At 39.5% G+C, this 18,631-nt stretch overlaps 1 protein-coding gene across 5 annotated transcripts in view; it reads right to left on the bottom strand.

Moving 5' to 3' along the window:
- macrod2 (mono-ADP ribosylhydrolase 2) overlaps nt 1-18,631 on the bottom strand; it is a 549,845-nt gene that overhangs the window by 392,540 nt on the left and 138,674 nt on the right. For all 5 annotated transcript variants that reach the window (XM_053233012.1, XM_034302907.2, XM_034302906.2 and 2 more), the window contains exon 4: nt 13,810-13,839. In XM_053233012.1, the coding sequence (XP_053088987.1) occupies nt 13,810-13,839 (30 nt within the window). The remainder of the gene's footprint in view (nt 1-13,809; nt 13,840-18,631) is intronic.

Below are 18,631 nucleotides of genomic sequence, written 5' to 3'. Positions count from 1 at the left end.
GGGTACTTGATCTGGCCTTGTGGAGTTTGCAGGGTTGTGTAAACGAAAGACAAGGCCACAAGAGAGACAGAACTTCACCATAGCACAGAGACCACCATGGAAGAGTCCACCGTCTGACTTGAAACCATGATTCTCCCCTGTGGTTTCGTCCTAAGCTCCATTATTCACAGGGATCTGAGGAATTCCCATTTTCCTCTATACTGCTATATAAAGAAGGAACAAGTCTTGTTTGTTCCAAAGGCTGGGGGTTTCCATCCACGTCCAACGTGCTAAATTTCAGAAGGTTTTAGTGGAAACACCAAAAATTTGAAAAACAAACAGTTTTTTTTTTAATAAATAAAGTTTTTCACTTGACTTCATCATCTCAATGTCCTCTTTAAAATAATCACCATTAGAATTAGCTGATAAAATTCTTTCCTACATTTAGTCACATAGGAGAATCAAAAAAGGAAAAAAGGAAGTAAAAGCAAACAAGACATTGTGTCAGTGAGATGCGTAAAAAGGATCAAGGTAGCACAAAGGTACAGTACTCAAAGTTAAATGAAAATAGTGAATGTTTTAAAGAGTTTGCATTGAATATGCCAAGCACAATGGCATAAACACTCAGCAGAAGAATGCAGATGCTCCTTTTCCAGCTATTCTTCATCTCTCAAGTGTTCTGTTACAGATGAACACATGGCAGATCGAGCTAGTCCATCTCACATGCATTAACAACTCCCTTATGAACCACTAGAACCTATAATCATTTTGTAAACATGTCATTGAAGGGTGTCATGTTGTCATCACCGGTAACTGTCATTATAGTTATTGTCAGGATTGATCCAGGGATTGTGGAGCTGTGAGACAACAGAACTACCTGCTACTCTATTTCTTAATCAATGTTCCTGACACTATGTAACGATGACAACCAGCATAAATACCAGATTAACCTAAACCTATTTCGTCATCCTGAAAAATAAGGAAAATAAATGATATGGATTTACACAGAAAAGGTTTTCTATAGAATACACCGTGTCCATTTTTTTACTTACTTTTTTCTGATATGTAACCATAGCAACAACTGTATAGCTGTAGCTGTGTGCATTACGCATTATAATATAACATAACTACACATATGTTAACTAAAGCACAAATGGCCAAAACATTTTATCTATAATGGCTGCATTAAAGTAAACAGCTGTGACAACTTATGACAGTGCATGCCATCTACTGTGACACTTTTATGACATGGCTGTCATATCAGGAAATTATTATTCAAACCCAAATTAAGTCACCTTGAATATATTACACTGTTAGAAGTTCTAGTGGATCGATGCATATTCTGCACACATACTATAAACTGAAGCCCAGAGAATCCCATCTTGGTTATTCTAATTCCATGGTGTTTCCATTATAACTCATCAATTTCGAGGTTTTTATTCCCTTGAGAGAATGAAACAAATGGCCAATGAGTCACGCTGTATTTTTTGCAGCTCAAAGGAACAAGAAGAGAAATTGGCTTTGTGTTTTGCCTGGCCTAAAAGCAACAGCCTTCATTTGAAAGGCTTTATCATTTTAATGATTAAGCTCCCTGGCGACAGACAAATTAAAGCCAAGTCTCGGGAAACATAATGAATATAAATCTTATTAAAAGGACATATTTAAGTGAGAGTCCTCATGCTTTATTCAGCTCATATTCCTTATACAAATATTTTATAGAGTTTTATGTAAATAGTATATGATATTGTACTGGAAGAAAACATACATCAAGTCTTTATACTTTCGAAATCAGTCTCCTTGTTTTCCACATCAAATATAACAAATGTGCTTTTCTGTTCCTCTGTCTCTGCCTCTTCTCTCTATACCTTTTATTTCTCCATTTTTTTCTTTTTGTCATGCTCCTTTTCTCACTCTGTCTACAAATCCCATGGCATCGCAGGGCGCTTTGTTTACTCAGTGGGGTTTAGAGAGATGCAGATGATAACAAAGTGTGTGAGAGGAGAGGATTAGGGACGGTATGCTGGGGAATGGTCCCTGGGTGCAGTCACTCATCACGCACATAGAGGTGGTGTACATTTCTTAGAAGGGCCTCAGGGATGTATGCCCGTATGTGCGTGTGTGTGTGTGTGTGTGTATACATATATCATCTAAAGTACTGTGACACATATTCAACCAGACATACTGTCATCCTTACTTGCTACTACATCAAGAGATGATTCTCTGTTGTTATACTTAGCTGTTACACTATCTGTTTTGATGCAAAGTTGCAGGCGAGAAAAAAATGGATGAGAAACCATATAACTGTTTGATGCTTAAGGATGTTTTTGTGCTGCACACAAACAAGAACCAGCCCAAACAGGAACAGGTATAATTTGCTCTATCAGCTCAGTATAACAAAAGTGCTTTTAAATTTCATCAAGGATAACAACAAGATTAAAAATCCACACACTAACAAAATGATGTAAGGGATAAACCACAACCTGGTGTGCTGTTACAGGAAAATAATCAACAACCACCAAAAAGATGTTTATTTTCCAATAAGAGCATGTCCCGAGGCACTTATTGCTCTTACACCACAGCAATTTGCCAACGATTACAATTTTCATTCATTATGAATAATACATCACACTTTGTATCCATTTATAGTTACATAATAATAATTAATAATATATTAATAAAATTAATTAATTAATAAAACATTATATTAACAGTCCACAGTACAAATTAGTTCCTGTTACCACTTACATTATAGCAGTTGTTCCCTCACTAGTTTTTTCTCTCTCTCTTGAAGATTGCAGCTTGTCATGTTACCGAGAATCTCCGTCCTTTAGTCTTTCCCGTGGTGGAAAACCTACTGACTGCTAGAAAGCAATAAAACTGGAAACTCCTTCCATAAATGTCAAATAATCGTCTCAAAATATAATAATAAGCTTCACTGATTATATGTTTTTCTTTGTTGAATAGCTGTACTGTTTATTATTAGCCTTAGATTTTGTGGAGGGACCATCATACAAGTCCTGTGGGTGAGCTGTTACTATAGAAACGCTGCATGCTGTTCAAAACAGGTGAATACTATAGTAGAAGATATATATAGCCAGAACAGCTATTTTTATGTTGCATTGCAATGTTGACATACTGATGAAAAGGAAGGTAAGAAGTGATTTCTGTGAAGAAATGATAAGCACTGTGTGTATGTCTGCCACGCGTCTGATTATATCATCTTGCTGATCTCACAGCAGAATGATTAGGTAACTGTGTTGGAGAGGAAACACATACTCTTTTGCAAACTTTATTTGGATTTTGACAATATTTGGATGAAAGCCCCTAGATGGAGCTAGCAGAGCCTGACTGGCTGTTTCTGGTTGGCCAAAGGGCACAGTGCCCAATCTGCCTCAGCCCAGGTGCCAAGCAGATGTCACACACAATAATGGCTCCTTCGATGACTTTGTGTCTCTTTTCCACCCTGCATCCCCTTCTTCCACTATGGCACACAGCAACAGAGATAATAGAGTAAGCAAAGGATGAGTGTGTCTCCTCAGTCTTAGGAGAAGTTTCTTGAAGTAAATGTGCCAAAAGATAAATGTGGGTGATTGACTGAAAAGATATTCAATATATTCATGGGTTGGAAGATACTGCACATTTGTTACATGCATAATAGTGTTTTTGGTTAATCTAAGTTAAACTCAAAGGGGTTCCTTGGCTAAATTACGAATTTCACAAAAATTTGCACTGATATTTTTACCCTTAAATATTTTTTAAAAGAAAAACTCCATTTATACTTCATACAGTTTGCTTTAATAATGACATTCTCTGTGACAACGTACATTTACTTAATTAAGATAATTGCTTCATTCTTATTCATTAGCCTGATAATTAGATTCATTGTACCATTATTGATCAGATTTCCAAAATCTGCTTAAGCTCTACCTAATGGTTTGCAGACCAGTGACGCTAATTTCCACCCAGATAACGATCAAGCCCAATACTTTCGGAGAACACGGACAAGTACAAACCTATCAGCTAAACCATCTTATTAGTCACTTGGGGCCATTTTGTTTTCTCACTTTCGACCTAAATCAGATCCAGATGTGCATATGTATTCTAGGACTTAATAGCCTATTTTTTTAATATTAGTTCACCCAGATGTTTAGGCATTCTTTAAACACCCTAATTTTGCTCAATCAAGAGGACTTTCTACCGATCCTATATAAAAAAAAAATCTTATACATACTTAGGATAGACCAAAAAAAATTGAGATTTTCAATTAAAACAGTTTAAACGTTTAAAAAGATTCTACCTTACAGATATAAGGCTATGGCCGCACCAGCTCCTAAAATCAGTCCTCAACTTGTCAGAGTGGATTAAACTGAAGTGCTGTGGTTAAATACAACATGACATTGGAGTTCTGAGTGTTCAGCTTTGTCTGAAATCTCCATGACTGAACCAGTAAGATGATACAGATAGGTGAACTTTGGTGCACTCTGTGTTGGATAATGCAAGCTACATTTAGTAGAGAACTGTTTCGGTATTAAAGTCACACCAACTTTTAACTACATTAATTTCAATGGATTATAATCAAGCAGCTTTATATTTCAGTGAAAAAAGTAAGCAAAAAATTTGCTATAAGGATTAGATAAATCAACCAATAGCACAGCTGCCATGAACTCTGGAAAGAAGTTATACTACAGTGTAGAAGATCCAAAGTGGAGGAAGTGCCAATATTAGCAGTGTACAGGCAGGAGATTTAATATAATACCACCTGTGCCATTAAAAAAAAAATAAACCTATTCCATTAAAAGAAAGGATACACAATTTACTCTTTATGGTGGGTAAACTAGCAACTTTGCGTATATGTAAGACTTGACATAGTACTGCTAAATCAATTTCAGAAGGCTGAACAGCATGAGAAGAGATGTTAAAAACAGAATGGATATCACAGATAAGACCTTGCTACATTGGCAAACCTTCCTTGGGCTCGTCTAATTTGCGAAGAGAAGCCAACCGCAAATTTCTATTGTGACTTAAAGCAAAAATAAACAATGACAATACACAAAGGCAAGTTTAGCTTTCCGTTAAAAATGTTATAAACAAACGCATTCCTATCGACCAAGCTGGCTTTTGTCTGAATGGTAATTATTTTGAGCTGTGGCTTCAAAAAAGAGCATGGCCACGGGCGAAACAGGAAGCGGAGCACTTGGTTCTGATATACTCGCATTCCCTTTCCTGGAGGGCATTCCTGCTTTCTCTGAGACAGAGAGAGAGAGAGGGAGAGAGGGAGAGAGAGAGCACTCTCAGTGCGTCAGTTCAAGTACATTTTCCATTAGCTGTTAGCGCCAGGTGTGAGATAACAGTAAACAAATCATTGGCTTGCAACAGATAAATAGAAATGTGTAGCATGTAAGCACGCACTAGACAAATGTACACACAAGTACAAGCAAACACAGTGGCAGAAAAGAGGCTGAATTGCTTTCAGCAAGAGTAGCGAGTGAGAGTAAAAGAAAATAGGCCACTGTATATTGTCAGCGTTTATTGAACAAATGACTCGGGTCCAGGGCATACTTCATTACTGGGATTATGGATTGTTTCCTGTTGGTAAGTGCTCGGGGAAAACAAATGTGAAGCCACACAGGGACTTTTCCCCCTTGGAAGGATAGGGAGCTCCAGAGCTGTGGTGTTTAAGACCGCAAGTGCTTAAGGGTGCATTTTAGCTGGACTTTCCTGTGCTACTTCCTGCCCAGATGCAAGCTTAGTCTGAAAGATTTCACCTTCATTGGTTCAAAAAAAAACATCTTTATTCACCATTTTAGATGTAATTTACTCACTTAAAAGAGTCTGTGCATTTAATCAGCCCGACACTGAGTGCACTGGATGAGCTCATGTGAACCGGCTTGTCTATCTTATCACACGGTTGCTGGTGGAGAAGGGATGCAGGGTGATTTATGGACGGAGACAAAGATGATAAATTATTCATCAGTTTGGAGGAAGAAAACAGGCAACACAAAACGGTGAGCTTCTGACAGACTCGCTGAGTTTCACAAGGCACGACAACAGATTTCCTCACCGGTCCAGTAACCTTGTGTAACAGAGTTCAACGAGAGTGTTTACTTCCTGACCATCATGTTTATGGACTTCAAGAAGGCACATCTGGGTAATTTCATGTATACAAGAAGATCCAAAAGCAACCCAAAGAGGAATAATGAGTAGCATCTTGGGGGAGATACACTACATGGCCAAAAGTTTGTGGACACCTGTCCATCACACCACAGTGTGATTTTTGAACATTCAATTCCAGATTTAGTCCCCGCTTTGCTGTTATAATAACCTCCACTCTTCTGGGAAGGCTTGCCACTAGATTTTGGAGTGTGCCTGTGGGGATTTGCCCATTCAGCTACAAGAATATTAGTGAGGTCAGGCACTGATGTCGGGTGAGGAGGACTGGGATGCAGTCAAAGTTACAGTTTATCCCAACGGTGTTCACTGAGGTTGAGGTCAGAGCTTTATGCAGGCCACTCGAGTTCCTCCACTGCAGCTTCAGCAAACCATGTCTTTATAGACCTCGCTTTATACACAGGGTTATTGTCATGCTGGAACGTGCTTGGACCTCTTAGATCCAGTAAAGGAAAACTGTAATGCTACAGCATACAAAGACATTCCAGACAATTGTATGTTTCCATGTTTGTGGAAACAATTTGGGGAAGACACACATATGGATGTTATGATCAGGTGTCGACATACTTTTGGCCAAACAGTGTACATGAACTGGGGAAGGGGGTGGGGCTTAGAGGGGGGGTCAGTTAATATCAGAGAGTTCAAAACACTTACACACCTGTCAATCATTTCAGATTCACATGCTGATTGGCTCGTCTGTCATATTATTGGGGGCTTTTTGTGTATTTTGGAGTGATAATTTGTAGCAGTGTACTCCAGTGTTAAAATGTGGAGGACATAAGTAAAATGTTGGGAGGTCTGCAAATCCTTCTTTTTATTTACTCAAAGCAGTATGGACAATAGTAATACATTAAGAACAGTACTATAACAGTCAATAACTGATGTTAAGCATTAACATGACAATATTTAATGCTGTGCTCATTTCAAACATATCGTATCATAAGTTTGAAATACTTGGAACTACAATATTTTTGGAAATAAAAAGAAGAAAATTAAGTGCTAATAGGATTGTGTATTAGTTCTTCACACCTGATGGAATAAAACTGTTCTTCATTTGCACCCTGCTGTACATCATGAGATGTTCTTTATAAAGGGATTTTTATATGAAACATTATTTCATACAGATCTGCAGTGTTGGTGTGATCTGGCTGAGTATAAAGGCATAAACTGCTGAAAAGTGTCCTGATTTGGATCAAAGTTCATCTCCTCACAATCAAATTGAGCACAAAAAAAACAGAGGCTTGCACTGTTTAACAGACATTTCTCGCTCTTTCCCTACATCACAACACACCACTTCATCCAAATATAGAACTAACGAAAGTCACTCAAAAATTAATGGTGTGATCATTCTCCATCAATTAGCCCATCCATCACTTCTGATTGGACTCAAGTGTGATCGTGCAGCCTATTCTCGGCTCCCCCCAGCAAAGGACTGTCACACAGCACACAGCAGAAGCCTGTGGGTACATCTGGCCCACTAAAAAGGAGCATAGATTCACGTGTGCTCGTGCAGAAGGATTTTCCATTTCTGGGTGAAATGACCTTGGTGAGCTCCATTAAATATCTTTACATATTGTCATACTCAACCTTGATTTGTTCCCCAAACTCCCACACTTCTGAATACAGGAATAAATACAGGAATAACTGAGAACATTCACCAACCACCTTATAAGGAAGACATGTAAATGTGCACATTTATGAAATTATCTAATCAGTCATATGGCAGCAGTGCAATGCATAAATCCATGCAGATACAGGTCAAGAGCCGCAGTTAATGATCACATCAAACATCAGAATGGTGACTTGCACCATGGCATGGTTGTTGTTGCCAGAAAGGCTGGTTAGAGTATTTCAGAAACTGATGATCTCCTGCAGCAGTCGCTAGAGTTTACATAGAATGGTGAGGGGGGGGAAATCCAGTGAGAGGCAGTTCTGCTGGCAGAAAGGCCTTGTTGACTAGAAAGGTCAGTGAAGAATGACCAGACTAGTTTAAGCTGACAGGAAGACAACGGTAACTCAAATAATCACTCTTTACAACCATGGTGAGCATCTCAGAACACACAAGATGTCACACGCTGAGGTGGATGGGCTAGAACAGCACAGCAGTTTCCAATCCTGTCAGCCAAGAACAGGAAATTAAGGCTTCAGTTGACACAGGTTTTACCAAAACTGGACAGGTGTAGAAGGGAAAAGACCAGATGCTGTTTTCCCAATATTAAATTGTACAGTTTCGGTGAGCCCACGTCTACCGTAGTCTCAGATTCCCGTTCCCGGCTGACAAGAGTGGAACCGGATGTGGTCTTCTGCCGTTGTAACCCATCTGCCTCAAGTATTTGCGCTCTGAGCTGCTTTTCTGCTCACCACAGTTGTAAAGTGCGATTATTTGAGTTGGATAATTGAATATTTATCAAGTGTACAGGTGTTTCTAATAAATTGGTTCATGTGTGTAGGTAGTTCTTAATGAGCTCAATATTTTTTAATTGAAAATTTAACAGGTGTATCTGCATACAAGATACACCATGGACACATTTAAATGTCACTTCTATGTTATTATATGAATTTCATAACAGAATTAAAACACACCGGATGTGATTTTATTCACTTTGGTATGATCTGCTTTCCTGCATTTGACTGATTTCTTTTAGGGTTCTGTTTATTTGAAATAAGGATTTGTATATTTTAGTCATCTTCTGTTATATCCTTTAAGCCCCTCCTCATTCATAACCATGTGGGAGGCTCAATTTACGAAGCTCAGCACGATGTGACTTTTTATCCAGCAGCTTGGAGGTGAAGCAGCTGAAAACTTCTCACATATATTAATAAACCAAGTTTTAAATAAATCTGACAGTTACATATGACCTATTTGATTTCTAAAATGAACTGAACTTCTCCTGCAGACAGTTCATATAACTACTTGCAGGACAAGTTAGAAAAACAATTCAGAGTTCTACCTGAGGAAAAAAGAAAAAAGGTCATACTTCTGTAACCGTCTATATAAGACCATTAATTCAAGAAAAGTAAAGGACCGCAAGAGGATTACAAACTTATATAAGACAGACATGGCCTGTAGTTTAGAGTTTATCATACTGTGCCTTTTTTTTTTAGCCCCTATCTAGCCTGGTCATTTATTCTTATGATACACCAATTCCACACTGCATGTATCTACCGTCTCACAAGAATAAAGCATGACTACCATAGACACAAGTTATAGTGCAGTATCTATACAAAGAAATCTCTAATGATGTACTGGCTAATAAAGAATGAGTCATCTAGAGGATGGATGAACTGTAATGCCCTTCTTTTCAAAATGCAACAAGTTAAAAAAAAAAAAAAAAAAGACATGTGGTTCACTGAAGAGAAAAAGGAAAGCCAATGAAAGAGAATGGTCTAACCCTTTCACCCCTCCAGCTCGGCAGAAAGTAGGTGGCTGCCAAGGGGAAAAGAAGCAGCAGCAGATCAACCAGATGTAGAGCGAGCATGGTACTGGCCTTGAGGAAGGAAACTGAATGCACAAACTCAGCAGGCTGGATCAAGTTGCCTATAGGCACTAGAGAAGAGCTAGTGAAGCGTGGCCAGCAAGCATGCATTAAACAAAAAGAACAGAAGGCGGCTGATATTATAGTTAAGAAGTCAGTGGAGGCGAGACAACTCAACGTCTGCCTCAAACCCATTTCACCAAATGAAGCTTTAGATGTTCATGTGACACAGTGTGCAAAATGTCATCTAGCAGTCAGGTTCAAATAGAGAAAAGCAATTTAAGGAGCATAATACGCAACAGTCTTGCAGTCTGGCACTCTCAACGGATTTTTCACTGCTTGTAGTTCAGAGCTAGGTGATGATGCTCAGAAGACCAGGTCTTTTAATTGTTTTTTGCAGGGTCATGCCATGCTGCAGCTCCATGCTAAGGATTTAAGTCAAGTATGAAAAGCAAAATGCTCTCAAACAAGAGGACAAGAGAATGTAAAAAGAAATATGGCTCTGGGTAACAGTGCTAGGTATGCATAGGTAAACTGCGCATCGATCAAGTGTACAACATGTTTTTTTATGACATCTTTAATCTTTAATGTGATCACTCACTGTTATTCTTTCACATACACACTACAGCATTAAACAGCAGTGCATTTCAAATTGGTGTTTTGGAATGTCAGATTCTGAAATTTCTACAGTTCAGAAATTTCCCCATTTAAACACACCTGATTCAACTTATCAGTTAACTGTCAGGCTTAGTAGGTGTGTTTGAGCAGGGAAATCACCAAACTGTGCTGGATTCCAACTCTCCTGCACAGAAACCTGAATGTGTAACGTAAGAACAAAGTCGCTAAACTATTTTCGTTTCATCTCAGTAGGTGGTTTTGAAGTGGTCCCTGTATCTTCTGGATAAAGAAAAAAAACGACCACTTAAAACACACCTCGGAGTGAAAGTATGCATCATAATTATGTTGGTGGCTGGATTTGATTTCGTGTTGTTCTTTGGTTTCTGACATCAAATAACAGGAAACCACTTTTCCACAGCTTTTCAACCACATAAAATAAACAACCTAACTGCAAATTGCACAATCCTGCCCAATCAGCAGGAACACCGTATACCAGAACACAGTATAATGACCCTGATTTTCTAACACACCCAAAGTTTACAGGCTATTACGAAAGCATTGAGAACGTAACCCTATTCCTTGTGGACGTTCAGAGAGGAGAGAAAGTTCAATGATAAGAGAGAAAGCTATGTTTTTCTTAAGAGGTCTCAGGCAGGATGAACTTATCCCAGCTGGAGGTCTTCACCTTGCTAAACGATAGGAGGTAGGCGAGAGGGAGAAAGAAAACAGGCAGGTTTATCAGTCGTCCAATGGCAATAAAGGAGAGTGAGAAGATAAAGCTGTCAGTCTCTCAGTCTCTCTCTCTCTCTCTCTCTCACACACACACACACACACACACACATACACACACACACACACACACACACAAAGATAAAGTAAAGAGGATGATGGGCTTTGTTTTGAGTGAACCAGGGAATAAAAAGGGAAAAAAAAGAACACAGAAAAACATCTTGGCTTATTGACAGAACTCTCCTGATGATAAAACCAGTAATCTTTTGCCACCCAAAGAATTTCAATCACGAGTCCGTCAGTCTACTCATCCAGCTGAGCCGGATTGTTTTTTTTTTTTTTTTAGCTCTGTCTTCACTCCAGTTGGCTCCTCTGATGTTGCAATTATTCACATAGGATTAACCTTCCTACCTTCTTCGTGACTTCAAGCCTGAGCTCCTATAAAAGCTACCTACCGTTTTTTAATGTCAAACGTTCGCTTGATGTGTTTGAAAGATCCTGGCCAAGAGCTTTTAATGCTTTTGAAGCCAAACGTCGTGTCATGGGGTTAATTACTTATCCAACACACTAATCAGGGGTCACCAATTAGAGAAAACTGCGTTCTTGATGTCGGCTTTGATTAGTGACGCTTCGGTGTAGAACATCACAATGATGCACCATTCTCGGGCTCCGTCTACACATATATGGATATTTTTCGGAACACAGTTGTTTTCTGAGTTTTGGCCTACTGTTCACATGAAATCTGGGAGGAAAAAAAAAAAAAAAACTCTTCAAGGTGGCCTCAAAACCACAGATGTTCTACTAGTCTTTCTGCCCTTAGCACTGATATGAAAGACCCTATCTTGCTATTAAACCTCCATCTCACACATATAGAGCCCGTCAGAGAAGGCAGAGGGCAATTATGAGAAAATAGTGAAGAAAGCAAATTGCCCTTGAATGATTAAACTGTCGTGACCAATCAATAACAGAACCGTGATGACATACACGAAGGTGCCAACTCAAAGTGGTAGGACGGCGTTTGGACTGGTCAGACCTATTTGGTTGACAGGTGCTGCGGTAAGTGGTTTTGTCATGGCCATGTGACCTCTGATCTCAATCAGGCGCCTTTTTTCCCCCCGCTCCCGACCACCAATCATGTGACACAATACAGCTACAATAACTAGCAGTCTGGGGTTTAGTGTGAATCAAATAACACACCAAGAAGCTCAGCGTGAAATGGATCGGGTAACATGGCCGCTAGGCTTCCTCATGAGGGCTGTGGATGTGACTGGAGCAGGGGATTCAGGGCAACACCCTGGAACAGATGAATAAACAAAGGATTTGTGTGAAAGATAAACAGCTACATGTTTGTTATCTAGGGACTAGCTGCGTTCCCATGTGTTGTGCAGCTAGGTTAAAAAAAATTCCTCAAATAATTGGGTTGATTCTTCCATGCCATCCCCTCCGGCTCCCTCGCCTTTGTCCTGCACAGTTCGTCGTGCAATTATTATTTCAATCATGTCAGACTTTGTGCAAAATTCTTCCAAATAGAGGAACTCTGGCTGGATATAATACATGGTTGGTTGCCTCTGATTTCATCTGCGCTTTGATGCAAATGCACGGTGGCAGGCCAGTGAAGAGATGGACTTCAGGCACGGCGGCATTTAAAGCCCTTCAGGAACTGCAAGAAAGCAGTCCTCTGTTCAGCGTAAAAATATTTTAGGGTCCAGAAATGGCTCAAGCATGTTCTTAGAACGTACATGTGAAGGGTTTAAATCATCCAAGACATTTTGAATGTCTAATAACAAGGGCAACTCGACCCATGGTGAAATCTGAGGTATTTCATAAGCTCTCAAAGCAAAGAACAGCATGCTCCTGGCTTGGCTTAAGCCCTCTCTGTCTTTATATAACACCTGCAATCCCAAGACTCTCTATATTGCTATACATAAGAAATCCTGTGTTAGATCACAGCGAGTGTTAAAACTGTACATGTTTGGTTAAGGATGACAGACTAGAGATTTTCTCTGATCCTTATTTCATTTAACTTTTTTTTATTTTTTATTTTTCCAATCAAGGAAACTGTGCAACCTCCGACAAGTCAATTGTGTAGGAATGCCACATTGTTACTGTTCATTTTATATTCTATCACAGCGCTGTTGTCAAAATCTGCTATTGTTTCTATAGTATGGCGGACGCTCCACATAACCTATGGCTAACAATAAACTATTTCAAATAATGTGTTGATATTTAACAAAGAATATCTAATTGCTCATATGGTGAAGTTTTCTGTAGGGAGATGTTTATTATGGAAAGAGTCTCCAGTTTTAGTGCTTTGTAACAGTAAATTTTCCACCACAGGGAAATTTCAGGACAGAGGACATTGTGCTTTTCAGTTTCTCTGTAACAGAACTGTTTATAGCTGCTACAACGTAAGTGAAAACAGGAACTAACTTCCACAACATTAAGTGTAAATACAGTATAAACTGAAAAAAAATATGACGTTATTCATTAATAGATTAAAAATTATGAACATTGAAAAACTGCTGTAATATAAGATGAGTAAAACACTCCACGACGTGCTGTTATAGGAAAGTAGTCAACTCTGAGGTGGTAAGAGTAATTCTATCACTGATTATTTTCCTATAACAACATCATGTTTCCCCATAGTGTTTCATTCCTTACTTTAGTATTCTAGTATAAGCAATTATATTGGGTATCTGTAACCATATATAACCGAGTGTTAATTGTATTCCTAATAATAAAAAAAGATAATACCACAATGTCGTAACATCTTTACCTACTTCTAATTCTCTAATGATTAAAGTGCTACAAACAAGCTGTGAAAGTTCAGAATGCTTACCTCCACCACCGCCGAGGAGACTGGAGTTCGCTGTTAAGGAGACAAAAGAGAAAAAACAAAATACAAAAATCAGTGGCTGGTCTAGAGAACACTTTACCTCAAAGAGGACACCATTATTCAGATGAGAGCAGACACAGACACAGACCTTGAAGGTCAAGCACACTCTAAAGGGAGATTTATTCATCGTGCAGTGATTCTGAAGAACGAGCAGGCAAGCAGCTGCACTCCACAAACACCCTCTCTGCTGTGCTTTTTGGATGACGGCGATTCGACGGCAGGGCTGTCCGCGTGAGTCTGAGCAGATGCTGCGAGGACCGGGCAGCACTTTGATGCTACGTTTCTGATCTCTCGTGGCAAGGAGGGGGCTGAGGGTCACAAGTTTGCCTGCTGTACTTCACTAACAGCCGCGATAACGTGACTAAAAAGAGCCTGGGCGAAACCCTGCTCCTGTTTCTCACCTCTCTAGACCTAATAACCACAATCATCTTTACAAACACCCTTTAATTGTGAACGCCGTGTAGGGCACACTGTGTTACTGCCACAAAAAAATCCCTGTTTCTAAGTTCAAGGGAAGGCAACATCAAGAAAGGGTTTAATTTAAAAACACAGGCTCTTGGTTTCAGCTCCAGACTTTCCAACGACTGATTAAAGGGGGATTTAAAAAAGCCACCGTTAATTTGGACACTGTGGAAAAAATAAAGCAGACATGTTCTCAAATGCGCAGTTCACAGAAAGTGCAGTCTACACGAACATTAATCACAATTAGTACAGTAGCATTTGAGCAATAAAATAAACAAGCAAATGATCAAAGTCTTATTCTGTTGTGACGAAAGAGGGACGTTAATGGAACATTTATGAGACCGAAATGTGAGTCAATAAAGGTGTGCGTGTTGATTGAGCTCATTTTTTCCCACAGGAGAGGAAAAAAAATACCATCTTGAAGCATGTTTTTGGATATACAAAAGTGTGTGTGACAGTTTACAGTGTTATATGTGTGTGCGTGGGTGGAAACACAAAGCGTTCTTTTTTTCTGTTGATATAGACGAGCATTTCTTCAAGCACTTTGTTGCGCAAACACTAAATAGAAGTGAAAGATAAAAAAGGGGTTTAAAAGCTTCCAGCTGGCATGGTTAGTATCTGGACTGTGGTTTTTTTTTTTTTTTTTTTAAAGCTGAGACATTTTTTACTGCATTCGGCACTTTGTTCATTTAGACCCCTTTTATGGCAGTTGCCTCCGTCCAAATGTCTAGACTCGCTCTACATTGTCAATCAGAATTAAATCTGACTGAGAGCAATCATATAATAATAGAAAGAGAGTAAAATGTACTACAAAGTATCGGACATTAATATACTTCAGCTGCACTATATTAAAAGTGTGAGCGTTCAGCTGTCACAGGGAAAAGGAATTTGCTGGTGCTATAATCGCAGCTCAAAAGGGTGTCATTATGTTTTGGGGTCAAGGAAATTCAATGGAGTTTTTCCAGTGAAGGAATAATTTGCTCCAGGACTACATCGCTGCCAATGTATCCATATACAGTTCCCTCGTATTCACACTAGCGAGCGACATTTTCTATGAACTTTCGGACACGATTTCAGAGACAGCTGCAATTCTATGCAAATTATGTATGATAAGGTAAAGGGACAAATCCAAACCAATGATTCCTTGGACAAAACCTGTGGCATATGTGGACAGATGTTTTTAACTTCCCCACTTAAAACTTTAGTTACCTGCAGTTAGTTCCCATTTATATGTTTGACGTGGAAAAAAATGGAAGAAAAAAAATCATACAACAGTGGTATCATCTTATACTGCCATATACAACCTCTGCTTAAATGTTTATACAGACATTATGAAGAAAAATAAAGCATGGAAGGAAGCAGCAGAGATCGCTGGTACCTCTGATGGGCATATGTAGCTAGTAGTGCTAGCTTGTTTTGGTAATCTGCCAACAAAGCTAGTACGGAGTCTATTAATCAACCAAATTTCATGCCAATTAGTCCATTATTTAGTCTATTTAACTAGTTAGTTTTACAAGCTATATATAGCTGAAGCCTTTCTCATCAGAACTAAAAAAGAAAAAAAAAAGAAAAAAGAGTGCATTCCCAAAACAGACAACAGTATCAGTTGCTACACGCCCACAAGTGACAAACTATGAATGACTTGTTGCCTGCTAGTGTTAATGCAGGGTTACTAAACAAAATAGATTGTGCCATTGTCTAGTTAAGTGGCACTGCAACACAGCTGACATTATGGATATCCACTTCATCTGGTCCGCTAAAACGCAGCTTCTCAAAAGCACAGAAGCTAATCAATTTGACACCATCAAGAGAGATGCGGCGACATGCAGGAGGCCCAAGCTCAGGCGAGAAAGGCAGCTTCTTTAATGGTATGCGCTCATCCAACAGAGCTGGAGAGGCGTATCTCATCTCGGCAGGGACTTTGGTAAATGTGTTCGCCTGCAAGGCAGAACAGAAATCTTGCGCCTGGGTTGTTTTATTTCTTTTCTTTTAATATTCCTCTCCCTGTGTGCTGTGAGTCACACCGAGCCACTCCTTTCATCTTTCCCCTTTATTCCCTTTCTTTTAGTCTTTTTTTCCCTTCAAAGTGTCTCATACACACACATCTCTTACCTCCGCAAAGGGCAAAAACAAAACCAAGCCCTCTGCAATTGATATCAAGGGAGGCATTCAAGGCCTTGAAATAACTGGGGATGATTCCTTATCTAACAGCAGGGAGAAGGAGAACAAATGAGGAACAGCTGTAAAAAAGGGAGGTAAAGAGGAACCTGCACATTTTCACAAGTTGAGGAAAATAAGAGAAGAATTTAGTGAGAGGTAAAGAATGCCTTAGAACTAGCGCTTGGGGAAACTGGCAACTCGCAGGCTGATCTGAAGTGACAGCGTCCAGGTTGGCCAGAGTTGGAAACTAAACAGAAATTATACCATAATGAAGTGTTGATAGTGGATATTAATCATGAAGTACACTAGCTCACCATCTGCTTCAGTCTGTGGATACGCCACTGGAGTCCAAAACCAGCTAGCTAGAATCATTTATATTGAGATTTGGGCTCCAGGCCATTGACTAGTCAAATGCAGTCATCACAGAATGCCATAAATCATCCCTGAAGTCGGACACTAGCTAGCTTCAATTGTTTTTGTTTTGTTTTTTTCCGAGATCTGGGCTCCAGACCATTGACTTCTCAAATGGAATCATAACAGAATCGTTAAACCCCAGCAAACAGCTAGCTAGAATCGCTTATTTGGAGATTTGGGTTCATCACTGGAGTTGGTTACCAGTAACTTTAATCTTCTTCAGTTGGACACCAGCTAGCTAGAATCACTTTTTTTACACCAAGCACTACAGCCCAGCAATCTTAGCAGTAGTGACTAAGAACATTCCCATCAAGTACAATGGAAGATCTGAGCAGAGTAGCGTAATTTGGACTCCAGTACACAAAAGGAGAGGGTCAAATAATTTCTACACATTTGCTGAAAATGTGATCCAGCGGTAAGCCAAATGATAGCGCATAAAATAGAGAGAGAAAATTACCATAGTGAGTACAGAACATCTACTTTCAAGGGAAGGTTCCAGATACTTGACCAGGGTACAAATTAGTATCTATAAGCACGCTGTATTGCATGCCAGTGGAAAAGTGTTGTATCTCTCACTTTATCTTTCTAAGAAGGAGTAAGCAGTCTCATACGCTCAAACCTATAATTTGAGAGAGTGGCTGCACAGTCATGGACACCAGCATTCAAGAGGCAATTTGACTGTGAGCTGCTCCAAAAAAAAAAAAAAATCATATGTTTAGTTAGAAGTATGTCCAATAACTGAAACCAGAATTGCAAAATCATTTGAGTCTGAGTGAGTGAGTGAGTGAAGGAGAAAGACAGAGGAAAAATAAGAGGAGAGAGAGAGATGTTTGCAAGTTTAGTCCGTCAAAAAAGCATGAGGATTGTTTTCAATAATCACAAAAAGCACAATGAAAAGCAGCTCCAAAACCTTCAACAGAAGAGAAGTATTGACGGGTATGGGATGGGAAGCAAAGGGAAGGAAAGGATGGACACGGTCATAATTAAACCCCTGCCTTTAACACCTCTCAGCCACAGCAGGAAACACAAAAGTGTGAATTGCGTTCAGTCTCGCTTCAGTGAGGGCCCTCGTCTAGCCTAAAATGCTCCTGTTTCTCCAAAAACCAGCTTCCTGTTGTTCTACTTCCTGCTTTACTACAGGAAATAAAGTGGAGCTTGATATTAATCTAATGGTGAGCCAGATCTTGGTATAGGACCATGCAAAAGGTGTAGCAACTCTAAATCACGAGCAAATTTTAAATATGGAAAAGATCTGGCAGATAATGGGAATTCTGAGAGGATGGCTTGTCACCATGTCCTGAATGTCCCCTGGAAATAAGAACTGGGTTGTTATCTCTACAACGAGAACCCCATTCAAGTCTTAAATGTAACAGTAATGTGACAGGGAGGCAGGGGGTTGGTCATTAACCAGAGTTGGTAGACAACTTTGTAACAGCTGGCGTTATCCTCCCTCACACTTACACACACACACACACACACACACACACACACACGTCACAATCATATGCCTGTACGTCTTTTTAGCCATTACACACGACAGTTAAAAAGCAGCACCCAGCTACGTGTCAGCTTGTGTGGCCAGGCAGAACATCTATCTGCGGGAAAAACCACACGTTCCTCAGCTAACAGGCACAGCATTTGCTATTATAGCATACAAAAATATCAGTAATGTATCCGCATAATTTCATATTTAGACATGAAAACAATCAAAACAATATGTGGCTAATTT

This window comes from Pangasianodon hypophthalmus, chromosome 3 (assembly GCF_027358585.1).
Source record: "Pangasianodon hypophthalmus isolate fPanHyp1 chromosome 3, fPanHyp1.pri, whole genome shotgun sequence".
Classification (NCBI taxonomy): domain Eukaryota; kingdom Metazoa; phylum Chordata; class Actinopteri; order Siluriformes; family Pangasiidae; genus Pangasianodon; species Pangasianodon hypophthalmus.
The sequence above is the reverse complement of the archived record's forward strand: the minus strand, read 5'-3'. Positions and strand labels throughout refer to the sequence as shown.